The sequence below is a fragment of the Pinus tabuliformis genome, chromosome 3_2 (assembly GCF_031772625.1).
Source record: "Pinus tabuliformis cultivar Carrire ecotype Pingquan chromosome 3_2, CPIR1, whole genome shotgun sequence".
In the NCBI taxonomy this organism is placed as follows: Eukaryota; Viridiplantae; Streptophyta; class Pinopsida; order Pinales; family Pinaceae; genus Pinus; species Pinus tabuliformis.
The window spans coordinates 953,668,982-953,688,865 of record NC_142302.1 but is presented as its reverse complement, the minus strand read 5'-3'; the positions used below and the strand labels follow the sequence as shown (position 1 = coordinate 953,688,865).

Sequence of the window (19,884 nt, the reverse complement as noted above, 5' to 3'; positions counted from 1 at the left end):
AACAGGTTTATAAAATTAAATTACTTGAAACCTTGACGCGGTTGCTTGGGATTATATATCATGTCATTGCATGTGAGAAGTAAATATATCATGTCATTGCATTAGCTTACAGTAAATATGCTCTAACTCGATCTTATATACAAAGTTTCTAGGGGCACCTTTACTTTACTTCCTTTTGTATGTAGGAAAGATTACCCAACCTTCAATAGATGCATATCTAACAGTAAGCCACGTTCCAACTCATTGGCAAAAAAGTGTTGCTACCCAATGTGCACTCATCACAGACTAATTTAGTCCTTTGTAAGGATGGGCATTTCTGCACTGGGAAAAGCACACTTATGTTTGTGCTTTATGGTACATTGAATCTTGAGTGTGCATTCAATATGGACACTAACATAGATCCATCTAAACCCGCTTCTGATAAACACCTTAGGCTTGCAGAGCTCAAGGATGCATATCTCAAATTCATACAAATGACCTATGTATCTCAAGCTTGGAAACCTTGAGGTGCAACTCAGCCTTGGGTTTAGAAGGGTTTGTGGTAAAATATAGTCAATGCACACACATTTTGGTGAAATTTGCACTATGTGACCTTTCAAGGCCCTACATCCACCCAAACAATTCTATTCAAGCTTCGAAATTTTTTCTTAAAGATTGTGTGCGTGTTTTCTAGTGTGTAGTTACCACATAAGATCATCCTCTTCTTAGCATGTACAATTGTAGTTTAGAAAGAGGTATTTATGTTGTGAATTAGGCATTAGGGTTCAGTCAAGTTAGGTAAGCAGTAGAGATTACACTTCTCCATCCCTAAATGAAGCACAACTTTTTCCCCGAAATTGATGCATATTTTTGGTCACTAAAATCATCATAATTGCATGCAATCTCAATTATTCAAATTGTAGGATTAGATAATTCTAAGAAATAAACAATATAAAAAGCTCTATTGAAACAATTTATTGTACATAAGTATCTTGTTTTTAGTTCAGGAAACAATGCACAACAGTCAGGACACTATCTCATACTTTAGAAGAATGTTCCCATCTTGGTATGTAGTTGCAATGGAGGCGTCGGGACTCTCAGGTGGACTAGCGGTGCTATGGGATCTGAGGTGGATCTCTGATAAAACTTTCAGATGCCTGGGAGGAATATTGATCACTGTAAAATATAGAGGATGTGCAAACAGGTTTCATATATTGAACGTCTATGCACCCTACAAGGACAGAGCCTCCTATTGGAACCATTTTTTTGCCTTTGGCATATTAGAGAATGAAGCACTACTCATCGCGGGAGATCTAAATTGTATACTGGGACCAGATGAAGTGTGGGGAAAAGGAAAAATAGTTGATTCTATTGGAGAGAAAATTAGGGAAACAATGCTGCAATATAACTATGTCGACATCTGCCCGAAATTTTTGTCTCCCACTTGGGACAATTTCCATTCAGGAGAAGCATATATTGCAAAAAGACTGGACATATTCATCATGCACAAAAAACTGCTAGAAAAACATGGTATCCCGAGCTCTCGCACTCTCCCTGTTTTTATATCGGACCATCGACCAGTTACTTTACAATGGATGAATCCTGAAGCGCGGAAATGTTATCCATTCAAATTAAATAGGTATTTGCTAGAAGAGGAAGCATTTAACAACATGGTCCACAAGTTTTGGACTGATAACAGTTCTACAATAGAGGCCTCTCCATTGGAGAACTTGATTGGCAAAATGAGAAATCTCAAATCCAAAGTGAAAGAATGGAAAATTCAGAAAAAACAATCAAATTGTATAGAACTGAAGAAAATTAAAAAGGAACTTTCTTATATAACTGTCAGTATGACTACCCACTCCATGCCATGGAGTACTCAGGCACGGATTTGGGAACTTGTAAACAAGAAGCAGAAAATTTTAAAGATTGAAGAAATCTCTTGGCAGCTCAAAAGCCGAGCCACTTGGCTGAAGGAGGGTGATAAAAATACCAAGTTCTTTCATCACTTTGCTAGCAAAAGATGAGCCTCAAATTCAATTTGGAAAATCAATAATGAAGAAGGCATACATCTATACTCCCAAGAAGACATTTCCAAGGAGGCCACCAATCATTTTAAAAAAGCATACAAACGGGAGGCTAATAGGGAGATAAATGATATCTTATGGGGTATAGATCCTTTTCCAAATATGTTCGAGGAGAAAGAAAATGAAAGACTATTTGCTGCTGTAAAGGAGGAAGAGTTACTCTCTGTAATGAAATCATTCAAAAAGGATAAATGTCCCGGCCCAGATGGCTGGACCATAGACATCTTCATCCACTTCTTTGATTTAATGAAAAGAGACATCTTGGAAATGGTGGAAGAAACCAGATTACAAGGGAGAATTCATCCAAATATTTCATCCACCTATATAGCACCGATTCCAAAAGGAAAGGACTCCTCTTCTTTTGCAGACTACAAGCCGAATTCATTATGCAATTTTATTTATAAAATCATTTCTAAAATTATTGCAGAGAGAATTCGTGGAAATTTTTATGTACATATCTCCAAAGAACAACACAATTTTCTTAGTGGCAGAAACATTTTAGAAGCTGTGGCCATAGCACAGGAAGCTTTACATACTATGCAAACGAGAAATATTGGTGCTGCCATACTTAAAATTGACCTTAAAAAAGCCTACGATTGCCTTGACTAGAGCTATCTGAGATGATTGCTTATCAAGATCGGGCTAAATGACCTATGCACAAATTGGATCATGGCATGTGTTGAAGGAGTCAACTACACGATCCTCATTAATGGCTACCCTACATCTTTTTTTCTCGCTGAAAGAGGACTCCGTCAGGGGTGTTCATTGTCTCCAATTTTATTCATCTTAGTCATGGATACCCTTAGTCTTCACATCAAAAATGCGGTTGCAACAGGGAATATCAGCCCTCTTTCCATTTCCAGAGGTAACTTTCTTACACACAACCTCTTTGTGGATGACATTCTTCTGTTCGCTTTGCTTTACATGGCAGAAAATGTATGAGATTATAAATTCTTTTCAAAGGGCTACAGGACTATACATCAATGAAGGTAAATCCACATTTCATTATGGTAAGGTTAATATGGCAGAGATGGAATATATCTCACTGCTATTTAACATTCAGGCCGTGTCCATAAAAGAGGGGCTAAAATATTTGGGGCACCATCTTAAACCCATGAGCTACAATACATCTGACTGGTCATGGATCATTAACATATTCTATAGGAGAATAGCGGGGTGGGAGTTTAAATGCTTATCACTTGCAGGTAGAATGACATTAACTCAGACAGTTCTTGCTCAAATATGTGTATACTGGGCACATCTGTTTTACATTCCAGTGGCTATAATAAAGAAACTGAATCGTTTAATGGCTACCTTTATCTGGGGAGGATGCAAGGACAAGAGAAAATATCATCTTTCTAAATTGGAAAATATCTCCATTCCAAAAAAAATTGGGGGCTGGGCCATCATGAATCTGCGTCTCTTTGGCATGGCTTTACTGGGCAAATCTTTGTGGCAAGCCGTTTTTGGGCATAGCATCTCGAGTCAAACTATCAAAATGAAATACCTTGGAAATAAAGATATTTACTCCTGGTACAAAAACAGTCTTAAATGGCCCTCTAAAGGTCCAGTGATTTGGAGAAGTTTACAAAAAATTCTTCCTTTTTTCTATAAGAACCTTATATGGAAATTACAATATGGAAATAACATCCTCATAGGTGTTGATACTATCAAGGGCATAGATATGGAACCTATAATCACTCCACATATTCTCTTGCTCCTCCATCAAAAAGGACTTTTCTTTTGGGCATAGGTTATAAAAGGATGGAAGGATGCCATTCCACTATGGAAATCCGACAGAGAACTGGGCTTAGAAGGAGAATTGGCTGCCCAATGGAACAGAATTGTCTGGAATATGAAAAGTGCAGGTTTTTATAAAACAGAGGATAGAGACTGCATTGATTGGCAGGTAAAAAAAGGCAAGTCCATTGTATTAGTTAAAGACATTTACCACTCCTTGATTGAACATCGAAGGGAGGCTCCCCGGAAAATCTTTCCATACTCACTATGGAAAACAAGCTACCCACTAAAAATCATTATGTTTTCGTGGCTAGTATATCATGATAAAAATCTTACATGGACAAACTTGCAGAAAAGGAGCTAGCAGGGGCCAGCCATATGCATTATCTGCCTTGCCAACACAGAAGACAATCTACACATTTTCTTAAACTGTCCACAATCTCAGCGATTGTGGATGCAGTTGGCATCTTATTTTGGCTTCCCTGCTATTTCACACCCATCCATAACAGAAGCATATGAATGGTGGGATTATCAAATATATATCTGGCGACCCATTCCATTAATTGTTTTCTGGTTTATATGGAAATGGAGAAACAAAATAATTTTTCAAAACAGCATGGAGAATTTTGGGCATATTATGGATAAGATTATTCCTTATTACTCCTCCATTCTCCAAAATATTCCTCAACAGAAAAATATCTAGATGACAACCTCTGACTCTCAGCAACTTTCTTTCCCAAGGGCCCACTTCGACGGTGCAGCAAAGGATGGCATATGTGCTTGCGGTGTTTACATTGGTATATCAAGTGATCTCCAATACTTCCTGTATTGGAATGGTGGCAATGGGACAAGTAATAACGCAGAGGCCATGGCTCTGCATGGATTGCTTCTTTTCTGTACATTCATGGACGTCAGACCTATCCAAGTTTATGGTGACTTTAAATTGATCATAGAACATGTGAAAGGCATACAAGACATAAAAAATGACAGCCTCACAAGATGGCTGTACAGGATTGCATCACTATGGAAGCCTGATATATTTCCTATCTCACATATAAGACGTCAACAAAATGAACAAGCGGATGCTCTTTCTAAGAAAGGAATGCAATCTCCATTTGGTAAGTGGCACCTGAGCATCTCTATGGAATCCTGCACATATGTCATACAACCTTTCTCTATGCCCGGCATATAAGGTCGACATATTTCTGGTATGCTTCAAGCCCTTCTTTCTGGAAATCATCTCAGAACTACAGGTATCTATACAGTTTTTTGAAAGTCTAATATTTTGCCTATGATGAAAAGAATTATATGTCAGTCATAAATATTTTTGTATATGTACAAAGAAAGAAAATGAGCTGAAAATCCATATCCAGGACAATAGTCCACTATATACTGTATATTTCAGAACGTTTTTATATACATAATATAAATACCATGCTTCTTTTTCTTCTGAAAAGAAAGTATCTTGATTCTTAGCTTTCACTTCCCTAAAATTGAATGTATCAGCATGATCACAGAACTCTATTCACGCAGCATAAGGGAAACGATCCTGAAGACCAAGCAACAAGCCCATACAGAACAGCAATTATAAACATATACCAGTGAATATATGGTACTTACAGTTAACCCCTCCTTGTCTTTTTCTACAACTACCTGGCTGTTAATCAAACCCATAAAGTCCCTTTCAACGATCTTCAGCCGTTTCATTCTGTGCGTGCTTCGCACAAGCTCATTTACTCCAAACCCAGATAGAAATCGCGCATGAAAGGAGCAAATATGGACGAGAAAAGAACATTTGGAACCTTCCTCTGGTCACGAGCCCAGTGGATTGAATTATTCAGGTTGACCGGGACAGGCGGTTGCATCCTGCAGGTCCGCATTCCCCACGTGCCCAAAGAAATACAAAGAATTGGAGTTGTCTATAATGCAACTTTTTGAGATTCCGGTGACGGAATCCGGCGGAAGAAATTGAGATGAAATCATGATTTGTTGCAGTTAAAATGGTTTTTTAACTGCATATTCGGATTCAGCACCCTGAAAAACCCCTTGGACGCTTTCATTGTGCAGAAACTAGTTATCAAACTTGGATTTCAATAAATTACTGCCGGATTTTCACCGGAAAAAATAGCCGGAAAGTCTTTCAAAAAGTCGCGTTAAAGACTACGGCCAAAGAATTTGCCAGGTGAGAGTACCCGACGTCACACGTGTAGGCGGAATCGCGGTGGATCTCCTTGTTTCGGAAGCAACAGTACCATATCCGATGCCCGAGGCCAACCTTGCCATGGAACATGGATAGTTTTTACAAGGTTTTAGGCACCAACTCAGTGATGTTAATGTTTCATGTCTACATAGTGCCTTATTGTTTGGCTAGGTTTCATATCTACATTAGGGTAGCATTATTTACATGGATTGTCTTTTAAGTCAAATTAAAGTGTTTCCTCGTGAATGCAAAGTAAATATTGATTTTTTTTAATAAAATATGGAAAATTAATAAATTAGATTTTTGTGATTAATAATGATTTTTTCAAAAATTAGATTAATTATATTATTATTGGTATGTTTTAAATTATTTAATGTGATTTATTTTTAGGATAAAGTTGAAAGAATTTATAGAATTAAATAGCATAGATGCATCGGGGTCGAAGGGTGAGGGTCGAGGTCAAGGGGACGAAGGCCAGAGGTAAGCCTAAAAAAGATAAGCCTAAGGCAGGGTCAAAGGGGTAGAGGGGCCGAGGTGGGTCGAGGGGCTAGGCAGATATTAAAAAAGAAGGTTGGAGGGGCCCATTGGTGGATGGTTGGAAGGTACGGTGAAGGGGGACCGTTTCAGGAGTCCCATAAAGGTTGTGGAAGGTCAAGGAGGGGCCATCTTACTTAATGATGTGGGATTAGCAAAATCAATGCACACAATGGGTAGCAACATCATTTCATCTGGTGCTGAAGGTCATCCCATGCACTCGTAGTCATAACACTGCTTCACATATTACACAGCATTTGTAAACCCTGGGCTGATCTTTTTTAGGCTTACCTCTGGCCTTCGTCCCCTCAACCTCATGTTCTTGAATTAGTTATTAAAAAATAAATTATTTTAATTAAAAATAAAGGTTATGGGAGAGTTTTTATCAATATATAAGAAAATATTAAAAACAATAAATTAGTTAAGGAAATTCACAGTTAAAATTATGAAGATACTATATATTAGGGAAATTAATAGATAAAAAGAAAAAGACAATTTTTTTTGATTAAATTAATAATATTTTATTATATCATATAATGAATAAAGGGATTAAAAATTTAATTACTGTGTTAAGAAATTATCTAATTTAGTATGAAAGAGATGTATTATTCTATTACGTAAATATTTTGATTTTGTCAAATTACATAAAAATTAAAATAAATTAAAATAAATAATTATTAAAACAAAATAGTTTTTGGGCTTCATGTTGTGACAATCTATGGTTTTCCAATAATGTTCTTATGCAATGTAGCCTATTTAAACGAAGAAGAAAAACACACACACATATAAAGCTAGTCAGATTAATCTTAGCTTTGGACCTATCAAGCCTAGAGAAGGATCAAATATCTAGAGGTGCAAACTTTTCCTCAAGTTTTGCACTCAAAAAAGAGGATTTCCCCTTGAAATATTTGATCCCTATTGGCCCTTGATAAATACTAAGTTAAGATGATTCTAGGCTAATTTAATTTTTTTTTTTTTTTTTTTTTTTTCCTTTTTTATCTCAAAAATATTTTTTATATTTTATATGAAAATTATATAGGTTGATTCAAATATCTAAAGGTGCAAACTTTTCCTCAAGTTTTGCACTCAAAAAAGAGGATTGCCCCTTGAAATATTTGATCCTTATTGGCCCTTGATAAATACTAAGTTAAGATGATTCTAAGCTAATTTAAATTTTTTTTTTTTTATCTGGAAAATATTTTTTATATTTTATATGAAAATTATATAGGTTGATTTCATTCTAAATACGAAGATTTCAGGTCATTATATCAAAATTTGGTATATCATATGGGGGAATTGAACCTCGATAAGAAAAACCCAAATCATTTATGTGTGTATGTTTTCACAACTCGTGTTCATGTTGAATATCAATTTTTGAATTCTAAATTCTAATTGTATGCAGAGTTGGGAGATGTTCATTGACTCACCATTCATTATCAAAGAAAAAAAAATATTAAAAACAAATATAATTGATAAATTATTTAAAACTTTTATTAAAAAATATAAAAATTTTAAAAATAAAATTTTAATATTCAATTTTTTTATTAATTTTAAAATATATTAATCAATTTCATTTAAAAATAACACAATTTAAATCCTTACCCCATACACGAAATTCAAATAATAATAATTAGATTTCAGTGATCCCTAAAACTTATGTGAATTCTTAAATTTATATGTGAATTCTCAATTCAAATAATAATAATTAGATTTAAGTGATCCCTAAAACTTATGTGAATTCTTAAATTTATATGTGAATTCTCAAATTTATAATAAGAAGCAATTTTAGAGTGTATATTTTCACCATTTGAATTCATAGTATCTAATTTAGGTGAATTCTTAAATTTATATGTGAATTATCAAATTTATAATAAGGATCAATTTTAAAATGTAGATTTTCACCATTTAAATTTATTAGGGAGAAAAAATTTAGAAAATTAGGCATGGAGAAACTGCAATGTTCAAGATTTCAGGTGAACACTTTATTCATTTTCAGGACTCTAAGCTTGAAAATTTATGGCGAAAACAAAGAAAGATCAATTAATTTAAAGAGGATTAGGGTTAATTAGTTATTAAAAGAGAAATTAATTAATTAATTAATTAAAAAGGAAAATTAATATTATGAAGATAAGAACTAATTCTCATGAGTTTCCAAGAAAAATTGGCCATTGGTCAATTCCCAAACACCTTGGAGCCAAGAGTTTGTCACCTTTGGGATACTAAGAGGGTTGAAGATGAAAAACACATTTCTTGGATTGTAAGACTCTTACTCACATCCAATCTCATTTCCAAAACCTTTGCTACACTACCAACCTTCTTGACATGTTAAGTAGCAAGACTATAGTGATCTAGGAAAGCTTATCTCCCTTCTTTTTGATCATATAAATAAAATATTAACAAGTCTCAATTAATCTCTTACTTTTTAAGGTTTAATAGACCAGGTCTTAGTAGATGTTAGTCATCATCATTATCATCATTCCAATAAATTGAAAGAAAAAATTAATAATAAATTAAAATTAAAGGGGTAAGACCTATAAAAGAAATGTCATAAAAAATTATTAAATATGTATTGAGTAATTAGTTGGAAGAAAAATTATTTCACTAATTAAAATTTTTTGAATGTTTATTTATAGATAATTTAAAAAAATTTAAAGGTTCAATGTTCAAATAAATTGGAAGAAAGAATTAATAATAAGATTAAAAATAAGAGTAATGGGTAAGACTCACATAGAAAAGGCCATAAATGATTATTAAATAATTATTGAGTAATTAAGGAGATTAAGATGTGGAAGGAGTTGAGCTCAAGCTCTAGAAGCACATATGGTGTTTCTAGTGGTGGTGGAGACATTCTCTACTTGGTGAAAATTGCGGGAAAAAAATTATAAACAAGTCCTATAGGTAGTCTCGTGATTGTTTCATTAAAAAAATAAAATTAAAAGATATATATATATATATTAGCAGTCAAAGAAAAAAATAATTAATTGAGATCAGAAGCTCATTCTATAGCCTAGATGTTGGTTAATTAAATTTTTTGAAGAGGCTCATTCTACAACCGAGTGTGAGGGGATGTGTAAGTTTGTTTGTCCATATGTATCCCTTTAAAATAAAAATAAAAAATAAAAATGATATTCTAAATAGAAAAATAATGTAGACTATAATTAAAAAAAAAAAATATGTTGTAAAGTAATTAGAAGTAAAAATACCCGGATGCGGGTGCCTTAATGAGATGTTAAAGCTTGAGCATGCGGAGCCGGCATTTGGCAATACCTTGAGTAGGTTTGGCGGTTTGAGGCAGGATATTAATTAGCATTTATGAAGCTTCGGGTTCAAGGCACGTAGGATATATATTTCAGGATGGCTCGCACAACTCACAGTTCATTTGTTCGGTCTCTTCAGACAGTGACAGAGTCGCTCCGGTTTTTCCGGTTTTTTCAGGCAGTGCTTCTCTCTGGTGGTTATGTCCTCAGAGCTTCTGCGCAGCACAGAGAATTTGGAAGCCACCATGGCTTCATAATTGCTCACATCTGGCCAGCGTCAGGTATTTGGTTTTGTCTCTTTTCGAAGGTGTCTGGTGTAGTAAGTCAGTCTTCTCCATATGCGTCGGGTGTATTAAGTCAGTCTTCCTGCCCATCTTTGTAAGGGGTTTCGTTTCTGTTTTTGCTGAAGGTGTCTGGGTTGGGTATTGGGTTCATTCAGTTGTTGCTGGGTTATTTCTCGTGGTCGTTTATACATTCTGTGTGCTCTGCTTTGGGGTCTTCAGATCGGAGGTCTGTTCATTCCGGTTTCATTTAGTTTGTGGCGAGTCGCTTCTCTTTCTCCCTCAGTCCTTCAGCACTTTCAAACTGTTGATCTATTCTGCAATGGCCCATCGTCGTGGCATTCCCAGGGTAGCAACTCAGGGTCCCGTGGAGGTTCTCGGGGTCGTGGTGGCTCTGGACCTCGACGTATAACCCCGTTAGCCTCTGCCTCGCCGCCCTCACCGCCCTCAGACCACTCTGGACCCTCCCTAAACAGCTCGTTTCACTCATCCCGGTTCAAATTCAAAAGCAGGCTTAACAAACCGATTATCTCAGCTATTATAACTGTTATCTTCTCGGAGGAAGAAGATGAGCTCACAGGCTCAGATGAAACCTCCAAGGAACAGTCTCTTTCTCAAAATTCCAGTGATTCTCAGGGCAGCTTGGCTGGTGATGTCCTCAATAATCCCGCTGCGTTGCAGGAAGAAGGCCAACAAGAAGATTCTCGCCATCAACTAGACTCTTCTCAAGAGCATATTATAGCTTGTGAACCGGCGCGATTCTCTGGCAGCGTTCTGCACCTTGTGACTCCTCCAGATTGCAACATGACGGAAGTTGAAGATAATGTGATGGTTCATTGGGTAAGCTCTCCAAACAAAGCAAATGAAGAAGACACAGATTCGCCACCTCAGGCATAATTACTTCTGGCTTCAGCAAGTCATCTTAGGATTTCTGGTTTTTGGGTGTAATTCTCAGTGGGTATGGCTTCTGATATTATCAGTATGAATTTTCACATTCTCCAGGACATAATTTTGGCTTTCCATTTTTTTTTTAATAGTGGCAAAGGACATCATTTTGTAATAGGGCAGCTCATACTGAAGTATCGAGGCTCTATTTAATCTTGGGTCTATGATTTTCATCTTTGTAAACAGAAGGCAATGTGCTAATCGCAACGGTTTTTCTGACAGAGGGCAGGCTACAGCCCCCTCAGAGGTTCAAACCTCTTTGTAAATATTTGTCTTTTTTAATCTTAATTAAAAAAAAAAAAAATTAGAAGTAAAAATAAATAAATTTGTAAATTAGATAATATTTCAAGAAAAAATTTAAATATTTGAAGATCTATGTTAACTAATTAGGACTAAAAACTTTTTCTATATAAAATTGGCTGGGCAAATATTGTTTAACCCAACCAATCTCCTAGTTCTCTTTTTGTCATTCCAACCATAAAAAATCAACACGTGGACCTTTCTAATAATGACCTAGATGTACGTTTATTTCCATAATGTTATTTATTTGTAGTCGAGGGAGCAATATCTGTTTAAAGATTGACAAGATTTCATTGTTTATTGCAGAGCTTCCAATCTGTCACCATTCTAGTGAATCTGGTCCATCTGGACGTCCAGTCAAATCAGCTTACATCGCTTCTAAATTCCGTCGGGAATCATGTGAACCTCAAGATCTTCAATGTTTATGGGAATCACCTTAATGTGCTTCTTGGTAGCATCGCAAACAGTTTGTAACTATTCAAAATTTAGGCGTACTTCATAACTTTAAATTTTTCTTTCGTTTATATTATAACCCTGCCATGCATTTCATAACTTTAAATTTTTCTTTCGTTTATATTATAACCCTGCCATGCATTTAGTTGTTGGCCATGATGTTAATATTTTAAATTCAGATAATTGGAAGATTGTGCTCATTTGAACGAGATCACGCGTCTTTGACATTCAATCTCACACATGATGTCTCTCCGCTTTCTGGATGTCCACACAAACAAGCTTCGAGACCTTCCAGAATATCATGTGAACCTGATGAGTCTGGAATATCTGGACCTCAGCTGCAATTTTAACTATCTTGTGGCTCTCTCGGAATCGATTGGGGGTCTCACGTCTCTTGTCGAGTTAAACATTAGTTACAATCAGATTACTGCGCTGCCAGACTCTATTGGTCGACTGGAAAAGTTGTAGCGCACCCTCTGGTTGTACCCCACCGCAAGTAGTAGATTAGAATGTGGGCGCCATCAGGGAATACATGGCAGACAGGCTGAAAGCTCAGAAGAATATATTTTTAATGTGGCTGTGTTAGTTATATAATATTAGATTGTTAGAATTACATATTTTAGTTGGTGAGACTTGTTTAGATAGTGTAATCTGGTCATTTGAAATATTGTTTTGGTTCTGAGTCAATTTATACATTCAATGATGTCATTTCAACAATGAGGTTTTTGCTTAAGGGGGCAACTCAATTGGTGATGGCCATGATATGCAGTATGATAAAAACAATGAGATTCAAAGTTCAAATCCTCAATTGTCAAACCTTTAAAAAAAACAAGAAACAACAAGAAAAATGGTTGGAACTCAATCAATTTATGCATTCAATGATGTTATTTAAAAAATAGGAAATTATAGTTTCACTAACAATTATGTGCTCACAAAACATTCAATGATGATATTTAAACAATAAGAAATTTACCATTTCACCAACAATATATGCTTATAAAGCAATGGGAAATTGTCATTTTACCAACACTCATATCATTGGATTCATGAAAGAAAGTCAAAAATCCTAAACCTTTTAAACTTATTCTTTATTATCAAAGTTGAACTTTCTAGCTTCATAAATATATATTTTAAATTTATTTAAGAATGATATATCTATGGTGATGAGGAGGAGTCTAGTATAATAAGACTAAAGTTGGTTTACCTAAGGTAAGATAGTATTTGGAATTCTTTCAAAGTTTATTTCTATGCTCAAAAAACATCAAGAAAAGTGTTTCAATTTCACGATAATTATGATGAGTTAAAACATTAGGAATGTTTGTAGTGTCAAGTATCTTTTGAAATTGTGATAAATGTTCGAGAATATAAGAAAAATCGTTTTCATCCACAAACATCTTCATCCTATGGTGTTTTGGTAATTGACCAATGCCTCTTTTTACTTTGCAGCTAATGGAATTGATCAATGCCCAGTTTCGCTATGCAGATAATGAGAATTTGCCCTAATTTTAACAATGTTTATTTTCCTCTTTACATTAATTGCAACATAGATACTTTTGATTTATCTTCATTTCCCTTTTCCCCTATTCTATATAACATCACAGTTTCTTCCTAAATTTTGATGTAATAATATTTTTGGTATTATCCCTTTTTTTGCAATATGATCTCTTCCTTTATTTCCCAATGGTTTAGTCAACACTTGGCATTCTTATGTCATCCTTGCTTAAATCAAAAGTTGTTTTGGTTAGAGTTTGAAGCAATTTTATGAAACCATTTCACTATAGGACCATAATATGATGTGAAATAGATGGTAAACATCCATTAAATGTTTAATATGAATATCTTATATGTCACTTATATGTCAAGAAGAAGAAGAAGAAGAAGAAAAAAAAAAAAAAAGACCTTTAAATGTCTAAAAATCCACTCACATGTACAAATTCTCATTATATATGCATTAAACATCAAATAAAAAATATAAAAACAACACCAAATCAACATTAACAAATTTGATAAAATGACAATAAAATCCATTTTTATTCAACATATAAGCGACACTCATGTTGTATCGTCAATGATAATTGGTATTTTTAATCATCAACCTAACGTCGTATATGCCATGCATAAATAAAATAGTATTTCAGTAAATGTCAATTATCAAGGGCAAAAAAAATGGGGACACAAAGTACATTCATAGTTATTGCATAGAGCCTAAAATTTACTAAGGTGATTTGTAATTGTTAGTAAGAGTTTCATACCCTAAAGGTTAGAATTACTATTATATAGAAAAGAGGATATTGGTACTACACTATATTTTTTTCTAATATATGAACACTTCCTTCCAAAAAATAGATTTAAAGTCATTGTCATGTTTTCCATAACTACTGGCAACAATATAGTAATTTGCAATGACTAATAAATGCGATAAATTGCACTGGCTAATAAAATGTGGTAAAGGAATATTCAATGCCTATGATAGTTTATATAGAAAATATGGATTGGTTTTTTCAATGTCTAGTCTCTTCATCATCCTAACTAACATGAAGTCACATCAAATTTTTTTTCCATGACATGGTTATGTAAAAGACATGGATGGGGTAGATCAAAATGTTTTCTACAATATTGTTGCATGTGGTTTACATGAGGTCTTAAGGGATCTATACAATGTATTTAATTGTTGAGATGTTTATAAAGCATACAAAAAAATCATATTAGCACTAGTTTCAAAAGAATATGATATGCTTAGATAATCAACTCTCTATTATTATTGGTAGAATTAAACATAAAATAATTTATAAAGACAAGAACAAGAAAATCTATGAAATGTAAAAGGGATATTATTAGTAACATTAAATTCTAAAGGTAAATACTAAATTGTAAAATAGTTTCATATATCCTTGATATACCAAAGGATATGTTTCACCTTCTCATTTCTTATGATGGTTTTTGATCCACCTTTTCTCTCAATTGGTTATCATATTCATGTTTGCCGTCAGTGGATAAGATGATGCCAAAAAGTGTTAAAACATATTTACTGAATTCACTTTCTTAAAAATTATATTATTTAAGGATTTTAACATATTTTTATTATGTGCTATTGTTGTGACAAGTTAACAATTTATGAATACAAACTAAGAATCCTAATGCCAATGTACAAAAATAATTGGTTTATAAGCTATCCCCATAAATTATGATAAAAACATAATGTCTTAGAGGAATTTATAGAAAATTATTGTATGGAATGACTAGCATATGAAAAATGAAGAAGGGCTTTGACATGACAAATGACAAGGGAGAAAATAGGAAAGAGTGGAATAGGCCAATAAAGTTAATTTTGTGTTCAAGATGATGAATATATCTGTCTTTCTTCCCCAAAATAAAGGTATAATCACTTCTTAGGATATGTTTCAACTTCTCATTTCTTATCGTGGGTTTTGATCCATCTTTTTATCTTCTTATTATGAATAATTCCCTAAATATTCCCGACTTCATTCATGCAGAGCAAGTTTAAGGGGAATTCAGTCGGTTCAGTTGAAAATTTCATTGAAGTTTATGCTATCGATTTGGTTCGTCATCTTCACTGTTTGTCTCTTGGACCTCACCATCCGCGGTCAACCAAATGACAATCACTGCAAAATCCTTTCCACGTGTACATTTTTTTCTCGCATGAGGACGAAAATGGGTTAATTGGATTGGCTTGCATGAATAATGTTTGGACATGCAAAGCTCGCGTGGGTAGATTTAGATGCAAAGAATTAATAACATTAATTAATCAGAAAAAAAAGGCCTATACAAAATGAACTTGAAGTTGTAGGTTCATCATCGGTCTCGTAGGAATCTGAATCTCCATATCTAATAGATGAGCATTACAAGATTGTTAGAAAAAAGTCTTGGAAGATGTGAGCAATCCCTTTGATCGAAGTGATGCTCTACGTTTATAACAACAGTGAATCTCAGCATGATGTTATTATGCAAGATATCCAAGCTTTCATGCATAGAAAGCCTGGTGGAAAATGAATCTCACATAGAAAACAAACGTCATCCCAACATAATTTGAATTACTGGATCTTCCTTGCTGCAAAATAGAATGCATTCGAAAGTGTGGAATCCATGGAATCATCAAAATCATCAGTGAATAAAATCCGCAATTTACAATGCTCATTGGGAAAAGTTATCCATGAATGCACACTTTATGATGCGCATTGGGAGAAATTATCCACAAGAAACCCGAACCACTTGGACATCAAGGCTCGTGAAAGCCTCGCAGAGTCTAGTATTAAGCTTCCGGTGTTCCTTTGCACCTCTCAGTGAAATTGCTAGTTTATGTCGATATTAACTTCATGTATATCTAAAAAAAATATGGTTAAATTTTTTATTTGGTCCTATATATACTCTACTTAGCATTCAAAAATACAATTTAAACAATGAAAAACAACACATTGTATTTTGCACTTTAAAAAAGTTTGCATGTGAAGAAATTTGATCCCTCTAACATAATTAAGTTTTTATGATTAAAAGTTTATTTGGTCACATATATACTTTATTTAATATTCAAAAATACAATTTAAACAATGAAAAATAACACATTATATTTTTCGCTCTAAAAAAGTTTGCACGTGAACGAATTTGGTCCCTCTTGGTTCATATTAGATCTGTATTTAAGATGGATCTACGTTGGTTTATAAATAAATTTAAAGGTTCAACATTCAAATCGAAGGAAATTAATAATAAAATAATAAATTAGAAATAAAAATGAGTAAAAATGAGAAAGAAAAAATCATAAATAATTATTGAACAATGAACCAGATTTAAAAAATAAGTAATAATAATAATAAGAAGAATAATAAAATGATATCCTATAAAATTATCATTATATTATAATAATATTAGAAGTGTAATTACACAAATTATTATTATATTGATTATCTAATATTAATATTATTAGTATCATATCATAATATTGTATTATATTTCATAGCATTGGATCATATTAATAGGGAGAAAAATAACTCTTAATTAAAGGAATAAAAAGAGAAATAAAATGATATAAGAAAAATCAAAAGATTAGATAGTAATATTATAATCACTACACAGTGATACTAAGGAGGAGAAAAATAATCTTTAATTAGAGGATTAAAAGAATAAAGAAAAGTGAGATGAAAAGAAAAATATTAAAGGGTCAAGCAAAGAATAAACTAAAAGACAATCAGTGATTGAAAATGAGTAAATTATTATATTACTTTACTACTATATCACACGTAAGAAAATTTTTAGTAGATTTTCTTATTTTGATTATGATATCTACAATATACTTACATTTCTTGAAAAACCTTAATTACCAAATATATTTATTGTAAATATGGTGGAATCTTTTGTTGAGTGCAGTATGGAGTAGATTAATTGACTAACATTTAATTGTTAATCTCGGGTTCATGGACTTCTAGATGCAGCACTAGAAATGCTAGAGAAAAACTTCAAAACCTTACAAAACAAAACCTACTTTGTCCTACAAACAACAATCATTACCCCACTCTAATCTTGTGATCAAAAGAATTCATTAGAAATGAAACCCTCATTACTGCAAATATTATTCCTGCAGTCTACCAACAATGGGAAGCAAAACCTAATTATTGGCAAGCAAACCCTAACTACTAATTAAATGGAATCTTGAGCATTCGTTGGGAAAATGTAAATAATGTCTTTGAAGGACAAAAGAGTTGAGATCCTAGTCATTCCACACAATATAAAATCTACCCATACTCGCTGCAGAACACTAAATAATAAAAAAATGTCCAAGTTTATTGTGATCTTGCAGTAGGCCTTATTGCAAGCTATCTTTGTGTTAAAAAGGAGATATTATAAATCTGCTCAATCCAAAATGTATTAGTTGTGCATACAATCTTATAATGCATAAATAAATTCATCCTTCTCTTAGACCTAAGACTCATCTATCCTTTGCATAAGCTTCACATCTTAAAAAAAATAAACTTACAATATCAGTCGAATATAGACTCTTGAAATGATATGGTGTCATTGTTCATACGAGAATATATATATCAAAGATATGCTCTGTAATTCTGGAAAATGTGAACCATCACTTTATTGAAAAAAATTACATCCTTATGATCCCTTTTACCTGAATATTAACACATATCATAATAATTGGGACAACGCATTAGATTGTGAAGTTTCAAAACAATACATATATATCTTATTTCAATGTGCAAGTGTTAAAGGATCAAATACTAACATCACCAGAGTTATGACTTCAACCCTATGTTCCAACACATCACTGTTGTGAAAAGCCTCATAAACCAAGCAGTGGTAATGTTACAAAGCCTGGGGTTTATGTTTCAATTCACCTAACAACTACAAATCACGATGGCTATATGCAATCAAAGTTATTATTTTATAGCAACTTCGGGATCTCTGTAGATCCAATGCAATTCAAGCAGAGAGACTCCATGTATCAATAGATCTATTACACTAGTATCACAACTTGACAGAAAATTTAGGATCGCAGATGATTTACATAGTTTTGGATCTAATATGTCTCAACATAATATGACATGCCAAATTCGAGACTAACACCCTTAATTGGACCTAGAGGGCAGAGTATTGTTCGATTCCATTATCACAATATAAATAAAGAAATCATGTTATACCTTCTTCATGATTAAATCGATTAATATAAAAACAAGGGTGGTTGCATCGCAGCTAGTCCCTACCTTTTGCTGGGAGAGCCCTAAGTGTCGGACAACTCAGCCATATAATAAACGACAAAGGCAATCAGCGAAAGCCAGATTTAGATCATCGTTGACCCACCAACATGAGAAAAGGTATAGATTGGAAGGCTACTTCTCTGAACCGCCTGTAATCACTAACTTTCTACTCCTGTGAATGATTACAGAGAAGTCTTTTCTGGATTTGATCACGAGGATTTTTCCAGTTCTTTCTTTGTAAGGCGCACAAGAAAACTTGGTCTGTCCACTATGGAAGGTATAGATATTCATGAATGGTGACTGTGGTTGAAGGCATTTTCGACTTCACTTACTCTGAAATGTTGGGAAACCTTGAATCCAGAAAGTCTAGTTTTTCCACTACAAAATCAGATTTAAAGTGCTTTGGCTTAAGTCAGTAAAATAGAGAATTGAATGTATGATATTTCATTAAATTTAGCACATCTACATGACTGAGAACCTACCAATTCGACACTTTGATCTTCAGGTCAATGATCCCCTTACCTTCTGGAAATGCCCGACAACTTCTGTCAAATCAACAAGAATGTATGAACAACAGTAGCAATGAAAACTCTCCTCGCTTACACGTTGAACTAGAGAAGACTTCATCTCATGTGACTATATGAAAAACACAAGAAACACAAAAAACAAAATTCCAAGAAAACATAAATGCATTACGAAAGAGAGAAAAAAAACCCGACTCTATCAAAACAGGGGCATGTATCCCTACATCGATATATTACACTCTGAAAAGAGGAACCGATGCTTTAATTGGCATGACATACAATGCTTGTTTAACCACGATAAGTGGTACGCGTGCTCATACCTAGTCATTTTTTAAAGGATCACCTAAACTAGCATCTGCAGGAACAATATCTCATAGTTTAATGCTAATAACATCCCCTGGAACTAGAATTGTTGCATCTTGTTCTTGCCATTGCCCATCTCTGAGAACCTAAAGCTTGTAATCTTCCTTGTTTTGGCTGACTTTGTTTATAAAAGAGGAGAATCCGGACCTTCATTTTAGGAGCTAAACACACCATGAGAGCAGCTGCAACATTACCTTCATTTTTCTCTTCTAGGAAGCTGATTGTTAATTTTATAAACAACAGAAAAATGATTGCAATTAATTGATTCCTCCAAATTAACAAAATTAACCAAGTAAACTGACCAGAATGTAAGAAAGGTTTGCACAAACTTGTCCAATCTCACCGCTCCATTAGCAAGAACAATAGCCTTAAGTGCTGACAGATAACTAGTAAACAACTCTGGCATATTATTATTCAAAATAGAATACCTCTGCTGGGAGGAATGTTCTATTTTGACATTTGGATCAATTATCCTTGATAGCGAAAACAGAAATTTAAAATTATT

General features: G+C 33.8%; 1 protein-coding gene across 1 annotated transcript; it reads left to right on the top strand.

The window, feature by feature from the left end:
• The first annotated feature begins 1,058 nt into the window (after positions 1-1,058).
• On the top strand, positions 1,059-2,006 carry LOC149183808 (uncharacterized). Its single transcript, XM_089415093.1, has one exon. It carries the CDS (start codon positions 1,059-1,061, stop codon positions 2,004-2,006), a length of 948 nt encoding a protein of 315 aa, XP_089271219.1.
• The last annotated feature ends 17,878 nt before the right edge of the window (positions 2,007-19,884 follow it).

Coding starts and splice junctions, on each gene's coding strand:
- LOC149183808 (XM_089415093.1), top strand. CDS start 1,059: ATGGAGGCGTCGGGACTCTCAGGTGGACTAGCGGTGCTATGGGATCTG.